Below are 19,881 nucleotides of genomic sequence, written 5' to 3'. Positions count from 1 at the left end.
TTCCATCTCATCATAAGAGAGAATATCCAGGAACAGCGCAAGAAGGGTGGGAGAAAAGAAAGAGTCTCAAAATGAAAACTCTTTTCACTTCTTTGCTAAACAGTAAAAGAGGTAATATGCCAAAACAAATTTTGTTCTTCCAAGAGCATAATATTTTTTCTTTTTGCCGCCGACATTGGACAACAAATATAAACATCACCAGGGACTAGTCTAGTCAATCACACATACACAAAAATAAAAAAGGAACAAAAAGAAAAAATAAAATAAAAAAATAAAACACTAGCTTTACACCTTGTGAATTGTGCAGATAAGATCCTGTCCATCCACAGAATCCCCTTCCTTCACAAGTAATCCGGAGATGGTGCCATGATGTGGTGCTGAGATGACCATTTCCTATAACACACACAAGTCAGTTAAATAACTCTCCCCTTAACTTGAAAAACACCCAATATGAATAGATCCACTTACCATCTTCATAGCGCTAAGAACGGCAATTGGGTCTCCTTTCTTCACTTCCAATCCATCGTGGACTCTAATCTCGACCACAACACCGCTCATGGGCGCGCCGACCTGGCTGCTGTTGTTGGGATCGGCCTTCGGCCTGCTCGTGTTGTCGACAGCCGCGAGGATATCGTCAACAGCGACCTGTCGGACTTCTCCGTTCATCTCGTAGAAGACTTCGCGCTGGCCGGTCTGCTCGGAGAGCGGCCCGACGGCCAACAACTTGAGGATCAGCACCTTGCCCTGCTCAAGTTCGACGGAGAACTCCTCGCCGATCTCCGGTCTGGAGAGGAAGTACTTGGTCGGGAGGACGGAGAGATCTCCGTACTTGGAGACGAAGTTGCGGTAGTCCTCGTAGACCTTGGGATACATCGCGAAACTGGCCACGTCGCACTCGGTGGCAGTGCCGTATTTCTCCTTGAGATCGGCCTTGATCTTCACGAGATCCAGAGGCGGGAGGTGCAGGCCGGGGCGGCTGTCCAACTTCCGGCGGTCACGGAGGGCCTTGGAGCGAAGGGGCTCGGGGAAGCCGCCGTAAGGCTGGCCCATGAGACCCTCGAGGAATTCGAGGACGGAGCCGGGGAAGTCGAGCTCGCCGGCACGGGCGATAACGTCGTCGGGGGTGAGCTTGTTGGAGACCATGAACTGCGCAAGGTCACCAACAACCTTGGAAGTAGGTGTGACCTTGACGATGTCGCCGAGAAGGTCGTTGGCCTGCTTGTACGCCTTCTTGGTCTCGGCCCACTGGGTCCCGAGACCGAGCTGGTGGGCCTGGAAGATCAGGTTGGTGAGCTGGCCGCCGGGGATCTCGTGCTCGTAGACCTCGGGATCGGGTCCGGTCAAGCCAGCCTCGAACGGAGAGTAGAGGAGGCGCAGCTGAGCCCAGTAGGAGTCGATGGCGCGGACGTTTCGGATGTCAAGCTTTGGATCGCACTCGGTGCCTTCGAGGGAAGCCAGGATGGCTCCGACGCTGGGCTGGGAGGTCATTCCGGACATGCTGTCGGTGGCGGCGTCGACGGCATCAGCGCCAGCCAAGGCGCAAGCCACCATGGAGGCGACACCGGTGCCAGCGGAGTCGTGGGTGTGAACGTGGATGGGAAGATCGGGGTACTTCTTGCGGATCGCTCCGATGAGCATGGTGGCTGCCTGGGGCTTCAACACACCCGCCATGTCCTTGATACCGAGGACATGGGTGCCGAGGGCGACGATCTTGTCGACAAGATCAAGGTAGTAGTTGAGGTTGTACTTCTTGTTGGGGTTCAACATGTCACCGCTATAGCAGAGAGTACCCTCGACGACACCTCCAGCGGCCTGGACGGCCTTCATGCCGACCTCAAGCTGGTGGATATCGTTCAAGGCATCGAAGACACGGAAGATATCGACACCGTACTTCTTTGCCTGTTTGCAGAAGTGGTAAATGGCGTTATCAGGGAGGCTAGGGGATCAGTTAGCGCCGGATCTTATTTTTACTTTTATTTTTTCTATTTTTATTTATTTAATATTTTTTTTTTTCCCCTTTGGATTCAACTTACGAAGAGTAGGCGACACCGTTGGCTCCACGGAGCAACATCTGGAACGGAATGTTTGGAACAGCCTTGCGAAGCTTCCGGAGACGGTCCCAGGGATCCTCGTAAAGGAATCTCATGGCGACATCGAAGGTGGCGCCGCCCCAGCACTCCAGACTGTAGGCGTTGCTGTAGGCATGGCTCGTCTCCTTTGCGATGTTGACCAGATCGACGGTTCGGACACGGGTGGCGAGGAGAGACTGGTGGGCGTCGCGCCATGTGGTGTCCATGATCAAGCAGCCCTTGTTGGCACGGACGGCCTTGGCGAACGCGGCGGGACCCTGCTGGTCGAGGATCTGCTTCCACCCCTTCTGGCAGGGGACGGAGACGTCGACGGGTGTTCCGGCCTCGTCGACGATGGTGGGCATGCTGATGGCGCCCTTGAACTTGGGCTCGCCGATCTGGCCCTTGATCCTGCTGCCGTTGACGGCAATGTCGCCGAGGTAGGCGAGGAGCTTCTGGGCGCGGTTCTGGCTGCCGATGAGGGCGAAGAGCTCGGGGGTGTCGTCGATGAAGGTGGTCCAGCAGGTGCCCTGGATGAAGGTCGGGTGGGTCAGGAGGGAGGCGAGGAAGGGGATGTTGGTCTTGACGCCGCGGATGCGGAACTCGACGAGGGCACGGAGCATCTTGCGGCGGACGATCTCGTAGGTTGAGCCGTGGCAGGTGCACTTGACCAGCATGGAGTCGTAGTGCGGGGTGATGATGGAGCCGGCGAAGCCGTTTCCGCCGTCGAGACGGACGCCGTTGCCGCCGGCGGAGCGGTAGACCTCGATCTTGCCGGTGTCGGGCTGGAAGCCCTTTGTGGGATCTTCGGTGGTGATGCGGCACTGGATGGCGAAGCCTCTGGTGGAGATGCGGTCCTGGGTGAGGCCGAGCTGCTCGAGGGTGGCGCCGGCGGCGATCTGGATCTGGGCGGCGACGATGTCGATGCCGGTGATCTCCTCGGTGATGGTGTGCTCGACCTGGATGCGGGGGTTGATCTCGATGAAGTAGTAGCGGTTGAGCTGGTCGACGAGGAACTCGGCGGTGCCGGCGTTGCGGTAGCTGACGGACTTGGCCAGCTTGACGGCGTCGGCGAGGATGCTGTCGCGGACGTCGACGGGGAGGTCCTTGGCCGGGGCGAGCTCGACGACCTTCTGGTGGCGGCGCTGGACGCTGCAGTCACGCTCGTAGAGGTGGACGACGTTGCCGTGGTTGTCGCCGAGCAGCTGGACCTCGATGTGCTTGGGCCTGTCAAGGAAGCGCTCGACGAAGACGGTGCCGTTGCCGAAGGCGGATTTGGCCTCCGAGGTGGCGCGCTCGAAGGAGTCGCGGAGGGACTCCTGGTCGCGGACGACACGCATGCCGCGGCCACCGCCGCCGAAGGCGGCCTTGATGATGATGGGGAAGCCGTACTGGTCGGTGAAGGCCTTGACCTCCTCGAAGCGGGAGACGGGGCCCTCGGTCCCGGGGACGACGGGGACGCCGCACTTGATGGCGAGGCGACGGGCGGAGACCTTGTCGCCCAGGGCGTCGATGGTGTCCGGCGTGGGGCCGACGAAGACGAGGCCGGCCTTCTCGACGTTGCGGGCGAACTCAGCGTTCTCGGAGAGGAAGCCGTAGCCCGGGTGGATGAGGTGGACGCCGTGCTGGACGGCGATGCGGATGATCTCGTCGCCGGCGAGATAGGCGCCGACGGGGGTGAACTGGCCCCTCCGGCCGATCATGTAGGCCTCGTCCGCCTTCTGGCGGTGCATGCTGAGGCGGTCCTCGTAGGAGTAGACGGCGACGGTCTGGAGGGACAGCTCGTGGGCGGTGCGGAAGATGCGGATGGGGATCTCGCCGCGGTTGGCGACGAGGATCTTGTGGAACTGCATGATGGTGGAGTTTGCGCGCAGTCTGCGGTGGACGGAGTGCTCGTAGTTGGAGGGGGAGTGGTCCTCGACGACGTCGTCGATCGCCTCCTCGGGCACGACGGAGACGGGTGGATTGGAGGCAGCCATGGTGCGATGGTCAGGACGAAGAAGAGGGGAGAGGGTTCCTTTCGGGAGGTTCGACGGTAGCCTCCCGGTGGGGAGTGAAAGGGTAGAGAGAGAGCGGTCAATTGAGAGAAATATGAATTGAGAGGAAATATGAATTGAGATGAAGATGATGTGATGAATTGAGAAGAAGAGAAGAAGCAGAGAAGAAGATGAAGAAGATGAAGAAGAGAAGAAGAAGAAGAGAAGAAGAAGAGAAAAAGAGCGGGCGGCGGTCGATGATGGACGATGATGCGAAAAAGGTGGGGTAAAGTCGAGTCGAGTTGAGTTTTAGAAAATATAGCTTTACCGACAGAATATATAGAATATACAGACTATACGGACTACTCTGTATATATATAGAAATGGATATAGAAATAGAATAGAATAGAATAAGACTATTTACTGATTAAAACTGAGATAATATCCTGCTTTTTACCGTTTCTTCTGCTCTACTGAATCTATCTACTCTCCGTCTCACGATGACTCGAATCCGTTCCCCGACAGCGCCGGAAGATTTAGGAACCCCCAACGACAGACCACCGTCTAGAACAGAAGAAGAGGTAAAATAAATTAATTAATTAATAAAAAAAAAGAAAAAAAAGAGAGAGAGAGCAGCTTCAAACTCAAAAGACTCGAGGAAAAGCGAGTAACTTGGTCGTCCTGCTGCTCTGATCTGAAGCCATTTTGATTTGAAGTCGGGATTTCGAGACAAAAAGTCGAAGATGAGGAGATATCTTTTCAATCGACAAAACCCCCCCTGTGTCAGCTGCAAAACTCCCTCTGTTTCTTCTTCTTCTTCTTCTTCTTCTTCTTCTTTTCTTCTCTTTTGCGCTTGTTCTAAACTGACTGCATGTAACTAAACTGACTCTCCGTGCGCCATCGACTTCCCTGCTTTATATTAGTTAGTGTTATTATTATTATTTATTTAACTACTCTGTACTCTGTACTTCACTGTGTTATTATTATTATTTATTTCATCTCAATGGAATGGCCACCAGATGAACTTAACGAGTATCTACAGCTGATCAACCAATCTACTTATACCTTTACTGGAAGCACCTCAGAGACTGGAAGCACTGCACATACAGAGAATAGATAGAGTATTGAAAAAAGCAGAATGAATTGAAGAGGAAAATCGCTTTCCGTCGGGCCGAGACCGAGGATGTCGCGACGTCATTCTCCTTGTTCTTCTTTTCTTCTTTTCTTCTCTTCTTTTCTTCTTCTCCTTGTTCTGCTTTTCAGGGTTCAGGAGGGGTTGGTTAGGGATAGGGGTAATTAGGGAGTTTAGTCCTTCTTCGTCTTTCCAACCCTTTTTTTTCTTTCTTTCTTTTTTCTTCTTCTTTTCTTTTATCCTTTTTTTCCCTTTTTTTTTGTTCCTGTGACAGCTCCCTAAACTCTCTAACCAACTCTCATTTGTGGAGAAAATATTAAAAAAAAGACAACTTTCAGGTGAAAAATGGCGTCAACTCGCAGCTCTCTCTCTTTTTTTTTTTCTTTTTTCCCCGCTTTTTCAATTCTCTTGTTTTTTTTAATATTTTCTTTTCTCCTTTCTTCTCCACACCGGCTGTCGGGGAAAAAAAAAAAAAGAAAAAAGCCGGAAAATCGCATAATGCCAAGTCGGAGAAGCGCTTCTTCTGTTCAGACGTACAGTACTCCGTACATACAGATAAACCAATTTAAAAGCGGCATAAAGTGAAAAAACCTGCATTGGAGAATGAATACCTTTTCCCACCAAGATACGGGAGTACTAAAAGTATTTTCCCCCAGCGAGAAGAACAAGGAAAATAAAACAGCTCTCGAAGACGTTAGCTAGGATTACAGGAGCAAAAATTAAAAAAAAAAGGCATAATTCAAGGCATACAACAACAGTAGAAAGGAGCACCTGAAGTCCGAAGAAACAAAGAAAAAATAAAAAAAAAAATTCGAATCTATTGTCACAAACTAAGTAAAATGCAGTCATGGCGCCCCTTTCCCCGTCCCACCGGCCTAGATAAACTACCAATCGTCCTCCTGATTAATAATTTTTCTTTTTTTTTTTTTTTTTTAGAATGGCCGGAAGCCCGTCATCTGAGGCGTGATCCCATTTGTCTGCCCTCCAAGCGGCATCGCGTGCGCTGCTGGGCTGGCCGGTCCCTGCGTCAGCATCAGTCTCGTCCCCCCAAGCACCGGCGTGTTGTCCTCCTCCTTCTGCTGCGCCGCCTCCTTCGCCTTGCGCTCCTCGTTGTCCTTCTTCAGCATCTCGATCGTCCGCACCTGCTGGCTCAGCATGTTGATCATGTACGGCATCGTGAAGTCGTTCAGCCCGTGTCGCCACGACATCTCAAGCACCACGTCCGGCCGGATCAGATCGTAGCACGCGTACAGCATGCCCACATAGCACTCGCGGCTGCCGATGTCCACAAACTGTAGTTTTCATCCGTCAGCATATATATATGTGTGTGTGTGTGTATGTGTATGTGTATGTAAAGGGAACAAAGAAAATAAAGTGACATCACTTACGTAACGTAAAAGGTCCTCCACAACCTCGGTCTTGCCCGAAATTGCCGCTGTCTCGATCGCATCCTTGAAGAGCTTGTCCTGCTTCGACAGCGAGATCGACTTCTCCCACCGCTTGTTCTTGCGGTAGATGCTCGCCGCGATCTGTCGGAAGAACACCAGGTCGTGCTTCTCGAGCCTCTGCGCCAGCTCAACCGGGTCGTAGTTGTCGTGGTTCTCAACGGAGTCGCGCAGCGTCTTGTAGTCCTCTTCCTCGATCAGCAGATCGTTGATCGCGTTGTTGACCGCTTTCTTGTTCTGGGGCTGGACGTTGAGCAGGAACGGCTTGATCAGCGGGATGTTGTCGGACTTCTCGAACATGCGCACCACCCGATTCACATCGATCCGTGGCGTAAGAACTTGCAGCAGGTCCGTCAGCAGCAGCGGCTGTTCCTGGAGGTAGAAGTTTAGTGCCCGGTAGTAGATCTCCAGGTTCGCCACCTTCACAATGATGTCCTTGAAGGAGTGGTGTTCCCAGGCATCCGCCGCCCGCTCCATCATCGCCAAGGCAGCGTTATCCCACTCGTCGTAATGGCAGTACAAGAATACCAGCTCGGGCCAGAGATTCGCTTCCTCGCAGGCTCGGATCATCTTGGGGATATTGATGCGTGTCCAGAAAAGCTTCAGGTGCTCCATCACTCTGTCCGGGTGATATCTCGACAGGGCGATGCCGAGCTCGGTGAACATGCCCATGTGTGCCCTCTCTAAGCCTAGACCGGCCTCGAGCAAAGCGATGAGCTCGTCGAAGTATCCGTTACGCTCATACTGGCGCACCAGGTCCTGCAACTCCTCCGCGTGGACGATGAGGTTGAGACCGCAGATCTGGGCCAGCCGGAACTCTTTCTTGGCAACACAGGCCTCGTTAACCTGCTTCCAGACCTTGACGCTGTTTCCTTTTCGAGCGCATTCGACCGCAGCCTGGTAATCCTCGAGATGGACGAGGGTGGTGGCGAGTTTTGCCCAGTTGGAGATACTAGTGAAGAAGATCTTGGCGGCTTCGTGATACCCTTCTTCGTAGGCCTTGTCGCCAGAAGCTTCGATGTCTGCAACGTTAGCTCCGCGAAGGAAGTCTTCAAGCTCAGGAAGCTGGTTAAGTCTGGCATAGGAGAGGGCGAGCGCAGTGTCGACAGCCGGCTCACGGAGAGTCTTTCGGGCCATCTTCAAGAATTCGACGAGGTCCTCGTCCTTGCCGGCGTGAGTGGCGGTCTCAATGACTTCATTGTAGTTCGATGGGTCTCCAGCCCGGATATACGAAGCAATGGCATCGGAAACGCGAAGGCCATCCAGCTGAGCCTTTGCTACTTTGCTCCAGACTTCTGGGAGCTCAACACGTTCAGCGTACTCTTGCGCGCGGTCAATGCTGACAATATAGTCGACAAGCACGTTTGTGGCGGAGATGTGGTTGTCAACCTTCTTGTAGATCTCGAACGCTTCTTCATACAGGCCGACAGACAGACACATGCTTGCGATTTCATCGGCATTGAACTCTGTCAGCTGGTGGATGTAATCCATCAACCGGCCCTTGTCCGCCTTGGCAGCCGTAAGCATCAAGAGATTCTGCAGACTGCTGTTGTCGCTGAATGGAGATGGCTCCAGGATAATCTTCTCCAAGAGCTCGATCAGCTCTGTAGGCAAATCAGCATCGAGGAAAGCTTTAACGGCAATGGAAACCTTGTCTGGCTCGGCTGATTCTGGCACGGCGGTGGCAATCACTTGATCGACCAGAGAGCGGCGGTGGATGTTATTGCTGTTTAATACAAAGGCCCAAATCTCCGGGTCGGCGCGTTCAAGAAGATATCTTGCCTGGGCTCGGTACATCGAATTCTCATTGGTGATGTTGATGAGCTCCAAGTCATTTTGGCCCTTTCGGTACGCAACGTAAGCCAAGTTTGGATCACGCTTCTCGCAATATTTACCGACAACCAATGTATCGTAGAGATCATTCTCCTTCAAGAACTTCTCGGGATTATTGTTGCTATCAATGTAAATCTTGGCAAGGGCGTTATATACTGCCTGTTGCTGGTTTCCGGTAGCAAGAGTGCTCTCAAGGAATGGAAGGAGAATCTTCAAGCGGTTCCGGGTCTCTACCTCGGAGACAAGCTCATCGATCGGAATGGACGAAGGATCCACGGTTGAAAGGAGATTCTTGATAATGCCCTCATCGCAATCGACGTCGAGAAGTCCTCCCACAACAGCTGGTGTTCGAGACGGATTGACTCTCTGAACATATACCTCAATGGAATTGTACTGCTGATTCTGGTACAGGTAAAGGACTAAATCGTGGATGAAATTGAATCTGTCACAGACAATAATTAGAGGAAGCTGCTCGGTGAGACGGGCCTCCTTGAGGAAGTTCTTGACTTTCTCAGCATTATAGTAGTTGCTCTCACGGCAGATTCGCTCAACCTCTGTCATCTGGCCCATCTTGGTAGCGGCTTCGATATACTTGAAGTGCACGTCAGGATCTTCGCTCAAATTGACGATGCTGCCAAGGTAGTAGTATAGGCCTTCTGCCGTTCGGTATTTCTCGAGGAGATTGATCAAGTTGGTCGCGCCCAACAGGTCCGAGTACTTGGTAGCCAACTGCACCACGGCTTGAAGATTCTGCCGCAGGTTCACTTTGAGCATTTCGTTCATACACTCCAAGGACTGTTCAACTGACAAGCGCCCGAAGTAATTGGACAGCCAGTCGGGATTTAATTTATCGGTCCGGACGATATTGCGCATGATGACCGCAGGATCCTCGGTGTTCTCCAAAGCTCGCTGGTACAACCCAGCACCTTCGCAGAGTTGTGAGACCCTGGCCTTGTCGTAATGGGTGAACATTTCATTTCCGAGAATAGCATCCGCAACCTGAGGAGCATTTACGAGATTCATTTCCAGGAGGCGAGTCTGGAGGTGCCCATGTTCCGGCTTGTTGTCCTTGAGGGCATCCAGCAAGAAAGCAGTGGCTTGTTGGATCATATTTTGAGATATGAAAACATCAACCACACGATCGAGATCGACGACGGCGCCACTCTCCTCGCTAACAAGTTGACCAGCGAACTCGGCACACTTTTCGGGGTTAACGCGAACGATGTGCTGGAGAAGTTGGACATAATCAGGCTGGAAGCCAACTTGCTTGGAGTAAGCAATAATCTTGTCAAACTGTCCGGTTTCCGCAAACCCAGCGACAACTTTGTGGGGGACGTTTGCCTTCAAATAGATCCCCAAAGCAAGGCCAACATCGTATGGTCGCACAATATCACCCAGCTCCTCAGAACACTCAAGCTTGTCCTCACTAAGCCATTTTTCGAGCAGATGCTTTCGACTCTGCTGCATAACGGGTCGAACCAATTCAATACTTTCATACTTGTTTAACGAACCCTTGTCCAACAGCATGCCGAAATACTGGAGAATGACGGACATTCCTTGTGCACTCTGAGGAGCGCTCTTGAGGCGGTTAATGGTCTCCGGGGTACGGAGGAAGCCACGTGGTGAGTTTGCCGCAACCTTTGCAGCCTCTATATAGTTCTGCTGGGAAAGGAGCGTCTCGAATTGTCTCTGGAGAAGATTATCTGCACCTGGAAGGCCTCCCTTAGCAGCCAGCTTAACAGCAAGCGATGTGTTGGCTGGATTATCGAGGAGGTAAGGAATGATGGTGCTCTCGTCAACGCTGACGGATAGGACTTGACCCTTGCGGTTGACCCCGACCAGACCCGTGGATTCCGAGTCTGGAGTCGTAACGAAGATCGTCTCGCTTGAGATGCGGTTCATGAAAATGCACGTGCCGGTTTCTAGGTCATATAGATGAATGAAGCCGAATTTTGTGACGAGATATACAATGTCATATTTCTTCGAAACCTGCATCGCGACCGGGAAATCATTGGTCGCCTCTGGTGGGAAGTAGATCTCCACAGCCTTCTTCGCAAACTTCGGATTAGGTTCTTGGTGATCGATCTCCGCGATCTGCAGTTTTGCTCCGGTTTGAGTGCGAACAGCAAACGTGAAAAGCTTGTGCGGCAAGGGGGAGCCTTCGACAGAGATGGATGCGAAAGCGGCGGCATGGCCTTCAATGTGCTGTGAAATACCACGCTCGACGGAGTGAAGCTGCATCGTTCCAACAATGCGTCCTTGCTGCTGGCTGATACCGACGACAGCCATCCATTTCTGATCTTCGTTGACTTTGTAGCTGATGATTTGGCATCCCTACAAGCAATGCATTAGCACGTAATCGCAACGAGGAAGTATTCAGGACACACGTTTAGATTAGCGATGCGGTCAAACATCTTTATAGGCGCATGCTGAGACGGATCGAAGACGTTCCAATGGTAAACCGCAGCCTCTGTTACCAGGCCCAAACTCGTCTCGCTGAACCATTTCCAATACACAACATCCTCGGTGAGCACGGCGGATTTCAATTTCTCCTTCGCCTGGAGGTCAAAGACTTGAACGGTTCTACCCTGGGCCTTGAGGGCGATGATGTTTCGGTTCCAATGCATGATAGCATTATCGGCGTTGATGGGCCGACGAACGACTTCATTATTATTCTTGAGGTTGATGATAATGACTTGCGTTTTGTCACTTTCGGGTAACTTTTGACGAACGCACACGAATGAATCGGATTCAAGGGTCTGGATGGTTCAAACACATGGGCGATTAGCGGAGAGGAGAGAGTTGTAGGGACAGCAGGTACACTTACACATGAATTGAATCCGATAGATGCGGGCTACAGCACGCGTGATGTTAGCGGTGCACGAAATGCCAGAAACACCTCATGCATTCATCCCCAGAGGTTCGAATACACGAGGATATCCCAAGAACTTAACCGACTATCGTTGAGAGGGTCAAAAAGAGGCGAAATACATACCACAATATCGAGGTTCGTCAACTAGAGGAAACAGGTAGATTAGCGATCCAAAGCCCAATCGCGCATTCAACCCAGGGTGACCGGCCGGGAAACAAAAAAAAGGAAAAAGATAATACCTGAAGTAGTTCCGTAAATTTAATCGGAAGAGGCGCCATGTTTACCGACGGCCGTCAGGCAGCTCCCTCATCCAGCAATTCCCAAAGGTATGCAAAGGCTGAAGCGTTCGGGAGATGACGCCAGCAAATCAACAAAAGCCCAAACCTCCGCAAAGACCGCGAGAAAGCCAATTAAAAAAGGGGCGTAATTCCGTAAAAAGTGTAATTCCCAAGCGAGCAATGAAAGGCAAAGAAGAGTAAAGAAGAAGAAAAAAGGAAGAGGGGGGAATATGGGAATGAAGGCTAGAGAGGGATCGGGGGTGAGTGAGGTTGACGTTGAGCGGAAGTCCAAGCTGTTGTTTCTGGCTCCCTTCAGGAGGTCTGGGCGCTAGCAGCAAGTCACGTGTTCCCCGGCAACGACACGCATGTTCAAAACGCAAAACATTCACGGCGAACATCTTGTGAAGTCAACAAAGACAGCCGCCGCCGGAATCAGACCACCAGGCTGCATTCATCTCTACGGAACATGGCGAATGCAGCACGTCCTGCAAGGCCTTGTCGATGCCTCTCCGCCAATCAATCTCTGCGGTTGGATACTGCATGCCCTGAGGAGGACCACCCTGTGGCCCCGGCTCAATAACTTCCGGCGTACATGTTTGCTGGTGATTGAGGAAACTGGCATCTACTCAAGTGAACTGAATGAATTTTGACAACCGAGGTGAAAAGGATAAAGAGAGGACTGCAGTGAAAGCCCATTGCAGGAATCCAATGTTGAACTTTGTTTCATTTTTTTTCCCCCTCCCTAAAACCACCCTGGCATTAAATAAAACAAAGGAGCATTATCACATCATATTTCAAAAGAACTTAGCATCATCCCGTCAAATGTATGAGCTGAAAAGAAAAAAAGCCTATGCTTTTTCTAGCTTTGTTGAACTTAATGGTGGAACAGGCGGATGCCCTGTTGCACAAACACCATACCCAATTTCTCGGCCGTCTCAAACACAGCAGAGTCATTCTGGCTTCCACTCGGAGCTGCAATATACTTAACTCCCGACCGTGCAGCACGGAAGACGTTGTCCACGAAGGGGAACTGTTCTCTAGGTTAGTATAGTGGAACAATGGCCCGATAAATTAAACGGAGGTGAAATAGCACGTACAAATGCATCCGAAGAAATAGTCACCTCTCCCAATTTCTTCCCCCATTCTTCTCTCTCTTCCGGTGTAAAGGGTGCCGGGACTTCTTCAAACACTCGTTCATAATCTTGCTTCTCGACCTCGTTCTTGGGAACCTGTCCTGAGCACAGCATGTCGATTGCGTTGCTCTTCTCGGGTCTCTTGACGCCCGCCTTCCATTTGATGTTCAGCGCGCGGTCGTGGAAGCGCATCCACCAGTTGTCGGCCTTGTCTCCGGCAAGGCGGGTGCAGTGAATCCTGCTCTGTTGACCTGCTCCGAGACCAATTACTTGGCCATTGACTGCATAGCAGACGGAGTTGGATTGGGTATATTTCAGGGCGATCGTGGCAACGGTAAGATCGCGAAGTGCGGACTCGGGAAGGCCCTTGAGATCCTTTGGTGTGATGATGGTGTTGAAAGTGGACTTTGGAGAGATGACCGCGTCATTGCGGTGCTGCTGAAGCTGGACGCCATAGAGAGTGCGAGTTTCTTCCTCGGGGGGAGTGTAACTGTCATCCATCTCGAGGACGAGGTATTTTCCTCCTTTCTTCTTTGCGAGCAAAGCAAGAGCTTCGGGTTGGTATCCAGGGGCAATCACACCATCGGAGACCTCACGGGAGATGATCTTGGCGGTGGGTACGTCGACAACGTCCGACAGAGCAATAACATCACCAAAACTAGACATGCGGTCCGCGCCACGGGCACGCGCGTATGCTTGGGCCAACCCGGACTCATCAATTCCGGCAATGTCCTCAACCATGTAGACTTTCTTCTCCTTCTCGTTCAGCGGAATGCCGATAGCCGCACCCGCCGGTGAGACGTGTTTGAAACTAGCAGCAGCCGGATAACCGAGCGCCTGTTTCAGCTCCTTAACCAATGGCCATGCGTTCAAGGAATCCAGCAGGTTGATATAACCGGGAGAGCCGTTGAGCACTTTGAAAGGCAATTTGCCCTCTCTCATAAACGCAGCAGCTGGTTTCTGGTGGGGATTGGCACCATATCTCAGAGCAAGGTGCTGAACCCCTTCGCCGGCATACTGCTTCCTGAAGAATCCAGAGATAGCCTCGTCATAGTCTGCGGTGTGTTCAAATGCCTTGAGGGCATAAAGGCGACGGTTCTTCTCGGAGATCTCTCCCTTTTTCAGTTCGCCCAGGAACTCGGGGTAATCGTTCGGATCACTAAGGACCGTCACACGGGCATGGTTCTTCGCGGCGGCACGAAGAAGGGTTACACCACCAATATCAATTTCCTCCACGGCCTGAGCGATTGTAACATCTTCCTTGGCCACAGTGTCCTTGAAGGGATATAAATTGCAGACGACGAAATCGACTTTATTGATCTTCTGTTCGGCGAGATCCTTCTCGTCGGACTCGATATTCCGCGCTAGAATACCACCGTGAACGGCGGGATGGAGGGTCTTGACGCGGCCACCGAGCATTTCAGGGGCATGCGTAATGGCGGAGACGTCTCTATTATTTTCCTCGCAATGAGACAAATTATCATCGGATTTTATGCGAAAAATAAAATGAAAACGGAGCAGTGCTCGACGGCCTTTTTAAAGACGGCTCTCGCTCCGGGTTGAACTCACTCGACGGGAATTCCAGCCTCTCTGATCATCTTGGCCGTGCCGCCAGACGCCAGAATGCGAACATTGCTCCCGGCCAGGCCTCTGGCCAAGTCCAAGAGGCCGGTCTTATCGTAGACGGAGAGGATGGCTACAAACACAAATAATCAGTCAGGTGTTGTTGAAGCAGAATGCTAGGTGAACGAGAGATAGAAAAAAACATACCAGATTTCTGCGCCATGGTAGCGACCAGGAAGATCTAACTGCTCAAATTCTCCTCAATTGACTCGTAGGACGGGAGAATAGTCGACAAAGAAGAGAAAAAAAAACAACAAGGCAAGTCTTGTCCTTCTCCCGACTTTTCGTGTTTCCGTTGTGCCCCTCCACGAAAACCATCCCACATCGCCGGGCAAACACCGCAAACACCGCAAACAGCACAAACCCCCGATCCGGCCTAGCGCCGACCGGCACCAACGACAACTTTTCTTCCGCGAGCGAAGTTTTTTGTTTCTCCTCCTCTTCTTTTCTTTTCCTCTCCATGAACAACGCAAATTTCAACATTCTACAGTCCTCTCCTCGCAAAGGTTTCTCCTAAGAAACCCATGATGTCAGGAAGTATGCAAGATATACTTGTATAGAATGAAGAAAAAAACATTAAGCTTCGATCTTGGGTGCAGTGTCATTCTTGAATCTTCGTGGATGGGATTGCAATGATTGATGCTACATTCTGCTCTTTTTTTTTTCTTTCCAACCATGATGTCCTCCGTAGTCGTATTGTTATCCGATCCCCGAACAGGAGCTACAAGAGCCATACCTAGCTGCGATGCCACGCCTTAAAAAGACGTCTATAAGTCCCCGATTCCTCGCTCCGCCGTTCAACCAAACCCGTAACAATGCAGATTAATAATAATAAGTTAACGAAAGAGTCATAAACCATCGAAAGGGAAAAAAAGAAGCAGATCGAGTCTGTTAGGAAAACTCGGACGTTCTCGCAGGTCTCCTGGATCTTCAGTCCGCTAACCTCCTGCCGATGTTTCCAAAGCATACACAGCTGCAGAACAGCACGCTGGCAATCCACGTCCCCACCGCAACGCTCTCTTGGGTCATTCCCATGATATTTGTAGTAGATGGTATCGGGGCGCCATTCATCGTAGTGTCTGGAGAAGTAGCTGCAAGTGGGGACGAAAGCGACGCGGTCGCCGGTGAAGGTACAATCGTAGGATTGATCCCCAACAGGGCCAGCATGCCAGTTATCCCGACCACTGTGGAGAGGACAAATCCCGGCTTGGAGCGATCAATAAGATACCACAGCACAGGGTTGGCGAGGGCGAGGGTGAGGGAAACTTGTAGGGTGGACTGCCAGGGAAGCTTCCTCTATCAGACCATCGTATGGTTAGTATAAAATAGAAAAGAACAAAAAAAAAAAAAAAAAAAAAAAAAAAAAAAATCTGCGGTTAGGCCATGGATGGAAACACTCACGATTGCAAAAGCAATACCCACAAATGCCCCAATACTCCTCACCATAGGGCTCCATTCCAAAAGCCCATTCCCCTTAGCCGTCCTCGCCGCATTCTGACTTCTCCCGACAATCAAATCATCCCCCCAGAGAAGGTCAAACCAAGGCTGCAGGCTCCCCAACGCAACACCCGCCACGCCCCAAAGCGCCAGATATCCCAACGACCTCTGATCAAGATCAATATGCTCCATATTCACCGGCACCCGTCCGGCCACATTTGGATGGCCATGCAGATGCGTGATGATCCCACCATACGCCATGCCAAACAAGAACAGCAACACGCTCCTCCGGATCAGAGGCAGCACGTATCCCCTGAACCCATGCTTCTTGACAACGTGCGCCTGCAGGACGGTCTGCTCAGAGATCCCCTTGCCGGCGGGCGAGAAGTAATCCCGGCCTGCCACCGGCGGGGAATGCTGCAGGTTGGGCGTCTGCGCGCCGGTATCCCAGGGCGTGCCGGACTCGTCTCTCACGCCTCCGAACGCGGTGGGCGAGTATATCCCGTACAGAGTGGGCGAGGTCAGGTTCATCATGGACCGGGAGGATGTCAGATCATCTTGCTTCGGGTCGAGAGAGTCAGGCGGCGGTGAAGATTCATCGACGATCGGGGTGCCGGGCTGAGAGGATTCGGTAGAGGGAAGGTAGAAGCTCCGCGGACGAGATCGGAGGACACGATGTTCGGATTCCATATTTTTATTCTTACTTTTATTTTTTTTTTTTTTACGGTTTTCCGTGAATGTGATTTATGGCAGCTTAAAAGTAAATGTTCACTTGCTCTGCGGAATGCGAAAAAAAGCCTCAGGGGGAGGATGTCCGCTTGCTAGCGACTGTGGTTTTCTTCCCTGTCAACTTCGAACTGGTCACGACAGGCTTGGAGCACACAAAGGAACGGCCTCACGCGACGCTGCAAATGCCCCCTGCACCTGGGTTTGTCGCAGCCCGTGCCGTGCAGACTTTCTTTTCCGCCGATTTGTTGGGGCTCACCAAACCTGCTGAGTCATCGATGTTTCTCTAGTTACGGAGTACTCCGTAGTTAACCTACTAATCAGTTAGCATGTGATTGCAACCAGCCTAAGGTTTGGGCCAATGGAGATGGTGATTATGGCAATGATTTTGGATTTTCGAGCGGGATGTGGTGGAGGGCTCAGCTCATGTGCTTGTCATTTTGCTAAGCTTACAGCTCCAGCAGCAAGCAAAGTGCCACAGAGGTCCAAAGCTCCCAAATCTCTCAAAATCCGCCAACAAAAATTACAGAATCAATATTTATTCCTTCTTCAGGCTTAGCCTCATTTCGCTGCGATACCGTATTGTTGCTGGCTTCACTGATAAACCTCCACATCTTCCTGTATCAACCTGTAACCCCTATAGCGCTCCCTAAAAATGAGCATAAGAGTCCTTCGCAAGAGCCTTCGTGAGCACGTCAGCTTTATTCGCGTCGGTTCCAATGTGCTTGATTTGAGATTTTGTCGTTTTGAACCCAATGTCTCATCATATGGTGCTGGATCTCAATATGGCGTGCTCTTCTCCGGATTGGATTCGGCGCCCGTATTCTTGTAAGCTCGATTCGGATTCCAACTAGGGTTTGAGCTTCTTGTTGCATCTGTATTGGGCCTGTTCGTAAGACCCCTTCAACAGCTTTTACTCTTAGGAATTCGGTATAGAATGTCTCTTAATAGGCCTTCGAGGCCGTTTCTCCGGTAAGTCTGTTTCTTTAAACGCCATGTCATATCTTTTCTGTATGAATTCTCTCCATCGAGGCGTAATGTTCGCCTTAAGAATATCATGTAGCGTGTAGTCGGGGTATTTAAACCCAATAGACTCAAGTTCCATGCGGATTGCTAGGAATCTCTCTATATAATTCCTCTCTCCACCAGTAGACTGCGGTTGAGCTGCTCGCTTTTTATTCTCCTGCATTGTCGCAGGCGTATTAATTGCGTTCGTTTGGCCTGATATGTGGTCAGTTCGCTGTTTTTCCGGCTCCTGCAGCTTCCTCTCAGTATTTTGCATCATTCTGAGGAACATTTGGAATCTATCCTCTCCTCTAGGCTCTTTTTCATTCGGTTGGTTTCCTCTGAGCCTATCCGATCGTTTCAACTTCGTTTGAGGTTGTAGGAAGGGTTTCTGGAGCCTCCGGGTCAGGAGTTCGGTGCTCCATTTTGTTGTCTTGAAACTTGACCATGGCTTTGGTGCTGACAGGCGTTCGTTCGGCTCGCTAGCTAGCTGCTTGCTAGAAAGCTACAAGCTAACTCGCCAGCTACGCGGTGTAAGAGGCTACAAATCTCACTATCCACAAGGATAGCTATCGAAGGTGTTGATTGTAAGCTTAAATAACCAATTGAGCTGTAAATCAACCTTATATGCTTGCTCTTCAGTGCAAAGGGCTATAACCTGATGGAGGACTCGTATGTTCCGCTAAGCTACCTAAAGGGGGGATTTTCGTCTGCCATACCGGAACAATGAGCTTTTCGGGCAACCGTCGGAAAACGTTTATCCGACGCGACCCGTCGAACCAGTGGACGGATCGCAAGCGTCCTTTCGAGCAAATCGGCTCCACTGCCTCCAGTTGGAGACAGGCACAGACATGTTCAGCTGGGACTGAACAAAGGGAGAAGATGTGATCAGAGTGGGGGAGGGGAGGAGCGGGCGCAGCAGAGGGCAGGGCAGCAGCAAATCAGCCTATCTTGGCTGCTGATTCGCAGACGGTTTCTTCTGCCTTTCGCTTTTTCTGTCATCAAATATCAAAGTCAGTTCAATTGATTTCTTTGAAATAGGCCGATCACCCAGGAGGATGCGGATCATCGCTGACCTTGCATCCCTTAGGGCCAATTACAGGTCTAGGTGATCAGGATATTACAGTTGGTCTGCGGCACAGTTGGCACATTTTGCGGCTGCTCTAACATTCAACTTTGCTATAATATGTCTGATTCCCCAATCGAACAGCAATTTTCTTTCTAATTCCTACATACTTTGTCCCAAAGAAATTCCGCAGCAACCCTCACTGTTCCTGCAACTTGAAACTCAACCACTGCGGAAACCGGTGTATAAACCTCGAGCAAACATGCGAGGTCCGAGGTACTTGAGGCGCATACAGGACTATATGTTTTGGAAAAGGCGACTTCATTTGCTTCGAAGGCGCAGACAGCATGCCCATTTGTTGCGGGAATCGCAAGATTGCAATCGCGTTTTACCTTCAGTGGAATCCGACATTCGGCTGAACAATCAAACTGAGAAGTCAGGGTTGAATGTAAGATCTTGGATCCTCTGTCAGCCTGCCAGCATCATTCTAATCAGGCTGTGTACAGGATGCAGCAAGTCTTTCAGATGCCTCTGATGCTCCGCCCGACACTCGATCCGACACTCATTCTGAACCAGAAGAGATCAGGGTGCGGGAGATTATACAAGAAGCAGTGGCAGCTCTACAGAATGAATCACAACAGTATGAAGAGCCCGAATCCGAACCCCAGTTACAGACTATGTTACATCCAGTGCACCCGGTTGGCAATGGAGATTCCGATTTTCATTCACGACTAGAGGATCCGTTGGGCGACCAGCCAGCCGAGACCTACATCCCGACTACAATGAACGACCCGTCGGAGGTCCTAGTCCATGCGCGTGCAGAGCCTGATGAAATGCTGCACCACTTCACGCTCGCTTTAGGATTATGGTGCGAAAAATCAGGAATATCTCACCGACACTACCAGGCACTGCGGGAAGTCCTACAGATTCCCGAAGACATCGGTGTACTGAGATCTCTACCATTGAGGCTGAGCATGTTGAAGAAGAAATGCAGAGCTCATCGGACGGACATCAGGTGATCTATGTGTGTCATGTGAGAGAGGGTGCTAAATAGTTGGATTAAACTACCTGACAGCGTACAGTCTGGAGAAGATGCATACGAAGAGGTTACGGGGTGCGGAGTATGGAGTATAGCAGGCTAGAAATGTGTATTTTCAGGCAGTGGACACCAAACAGCACAATGTGCAGCGCCAACCTTCATACCCAGACATTAAATACATACAGGGATGGTCCTATCCACATTAGACGCAAAAAAGTAATACAAAGTAAAAAGTCACCCTTGTGGG

General features: G+C 51.1%; 6 protein-coding genes across 6 annotated transcripts; 1 reads left to right on the top strand and 5 right to left on the bottom strand.

Moving 5' to 3' along the window:
* Positions 1-53: 53 nt before the first annotated feature.
* On the bottom strand, positions 54-4,206 carry CIMG_09573 (pyruvate carboxylase). Its single transcript, XM_001239951.2, has 3 exons — positions 2,034-4,206; positions 469-1,936; positions 54-393 (listed from the first exon to the last, which is right to left on the bottom strand). The coding sequence occupies exons 1-3, from the start codon at positions 4,046-4,048 to the stop codon at positions 286-288; spliced, it is 3,591 nt and encodes a 1,196-aa protein (XP_001239952.1). The 5' UTR covers positions 4,049-4,206; the 3' UTR covers positions 54-285.
* A 1,546-nt stretch (positions 4,207-5,752) lies between these two features.
* CIMG_09572 (clathrin heavy chain) lies at positions 5,753-11,814 on the bottom strand. The gene is made up of 6 exons (XM_001239950.2): positions 11,567-11,814; positions 11,451-11,471; positions 11,283-11,309; positions 10,843-11,214; positions 6,566-10,789; positions 5,753-6,469 (listed from the first exon to the last, which is right to left on the bottom strand). The coding sequence occupies exons 1-6, from the start codon at positions 11,603-11,605 to the stop codon at positions 6,110-6,112; spliced, it is 5,043 nt and encodes a 1,680-aa protein (XP_001239951.1). The 5' UTR covers positions 11,606-11,814; the 3' UTR covers positions 5,753-6,109.
* A 665-nt stretch (positions 11,815-12,479) lies between these two features.
* On the bottom strand, positions 12,480-14,524 carry CIMG_09571 (bifunctional purine biosynthesis protein ADE17; the record flags this gene model as incomplete). The annotated part of the gene is made up of 4 exons (XM_001239949.1): positions 12,480-12,635; positions 12,703-14,188; positions 14,308-14,434; positions 14,509-14,524. 4 exons carry the CDS (start codon positions 14,522-14,524, stop codon positions 12,480-12,482), a joined length of 1,785 nt encoding a protein of 594 aa, XP_001239950.1.
* A 413-nt stretch (positions 14,525-14,937) lies between these two features.
* CIMG_09570 (INSIG domain-containing protein) lies at positions 14,938-16,727 on the bottom strand. Its single transcript, XM_001239948.2, has 2 exons — positions 15,763-16,727; positions 14,938-15,657 (listed from the first exon to the last, which is right to left on the bottom strand). The coding sequence occupies exons 1-2, from the start codon at positions 16,486-16,488 to the stop codon at positions 15,292-15,294; spliced, it is 1,092 nt and encodes a 363-aa protein (XP_001239949.1). The 5' UTR covers positions 16,489-16,727; the 3' UTR covers positions 14,938-15,291.
* A 194-nt stretch (positions 16,728-16,921) lies between these two features.
* CIMG_13621 (uncharacterized protein) lies at positions 16,922-18,171 on the bottom strand. Its single transcript, XM_004444863.1, has one exon. It carries the CDS (start codon positions 17,819-17,821, stop codon positions 17,444-17,446), a length of 378 nt encoding a protein of 125 aa, XP_004444920.1. The 5' UTR covers positions 17,822-18,171; the 3' UTR covers positions 16,922-17,443.
* Positions 18,172-18,390: 219 nt separating this feature from the next.
* On the top strand, positions 18,391-19,760 carry CIMG_09569 (uncharacterized protein). The gene is made up of 2 exons (XM_001239947.2): positions 18,391-19,043; positions 19,102-19,760. Exons 1-2 carry the CDS (start codon positions 18,858-18,860, stop codon positions 19,612-19,614), a joined length of 699 nt encoding a protein of 232 aa, XP_001239948.2. The 5' UTR covers positions 18,391-18,857; the 3' UTR covers positions 19,615-19,760.
* Positions 19,761-19,881: the final 121 nt, after the last annotated feature.

Source organism: Coccidioides immitis (genome assembly GCF_000149335.2).
Source record: "Coccidioides immitis RS genomic scaffold supercont3.5, whole genome shotgun sequence".
Lineage (NCBI taxonomy): Eukaryota > Fungi > Ascomycota > Eurotiomycetes > Onygenales > Onygenaceae > Coccidioides > Coccidioides immitis.
Note: the sequence above shows the minus strand (reverse complement) of the source record. Positions and strands in the feature narration are given on the sequence as shown.

Bases quoted from the DNA above. Each gene is read 5' to 3' on its own strand.
- CIMG_09573 (XM_001239951.2), bottom strand. From the start codon at position 4,048: ATGGCTGCCTCCAATCCACCCGTCTCCGTCGTGCCCGAGGAGGCGATC. The intron at 1,937-2,033 runs GTAAGTTGAATC...CTGATCCCCTAG, and splicing joins AACGGTGTCGCCTACTCTTC to CCTCCCTGATAACGCCATTT. The intron at 394-468 runs GTAAGTGGATCT...TGTGTGTTATAG, and splicing joins TTCTTAGCGCTATGAAGATG to GAAATGGTCATCTCAGCACC.
- CIMG_13621 (XM_004444863.1), bottom strand. From the start codon at position 17,821: ATGTTCCTCAGAATGATGCAAAATACTGAGAGGAAGCTGCAGGAGCCG.
- CIMG_09569 (XM_001239947.2), top strand. From the start codon at position 18,858: ATGCGAGGTCCGAGGTACTTGAGGCGCATACAGGACTATATGTTTTGG. The intron at 19,044-19,101 runs GTAAGATCTTGG...GGCTGTGTACAG, and splicing joins CTGAGAAGTCAGGGTTGAAT to GATGCAGCAAGTCTTTCAGA.
- CIMG_09572 (XM_001239950.2), bottom strand. From the start codon at position 11,605: ATGGCGCCTCTTCCGATTAAATTTACGGAACTACTTCAG. The intron at 11,310-11,450 runs GTATGTATTTCG...CGCGTGCTGTAG, and splicing joins TGACGAACCTCGATATTGTG to CCCGCATCTATCGGATTCAA. The intron at 6,470-6,565 runs GTAAGTGATGTC...TGAAAACTACAG, and splicing joins TGGAGGACCTTTTACGTTAC to TTTGTGGACATCGGCAGCCG.
- CIMG_09570 (XM_001239948.2), bottom strand. From the start codon at position 16,488: ATGGAATCCGAACATCGTGTCCTCCGATCTCGTCCGCGGAGCTTCTAC. The intron at 15,658-15,762 runs GTGAGTGTTTCC...ATGGTCTGATAG, and splicing joins TGGGTATTGCTTTTGCAATC to AGGAAGCTTCCCTGGCAGTC.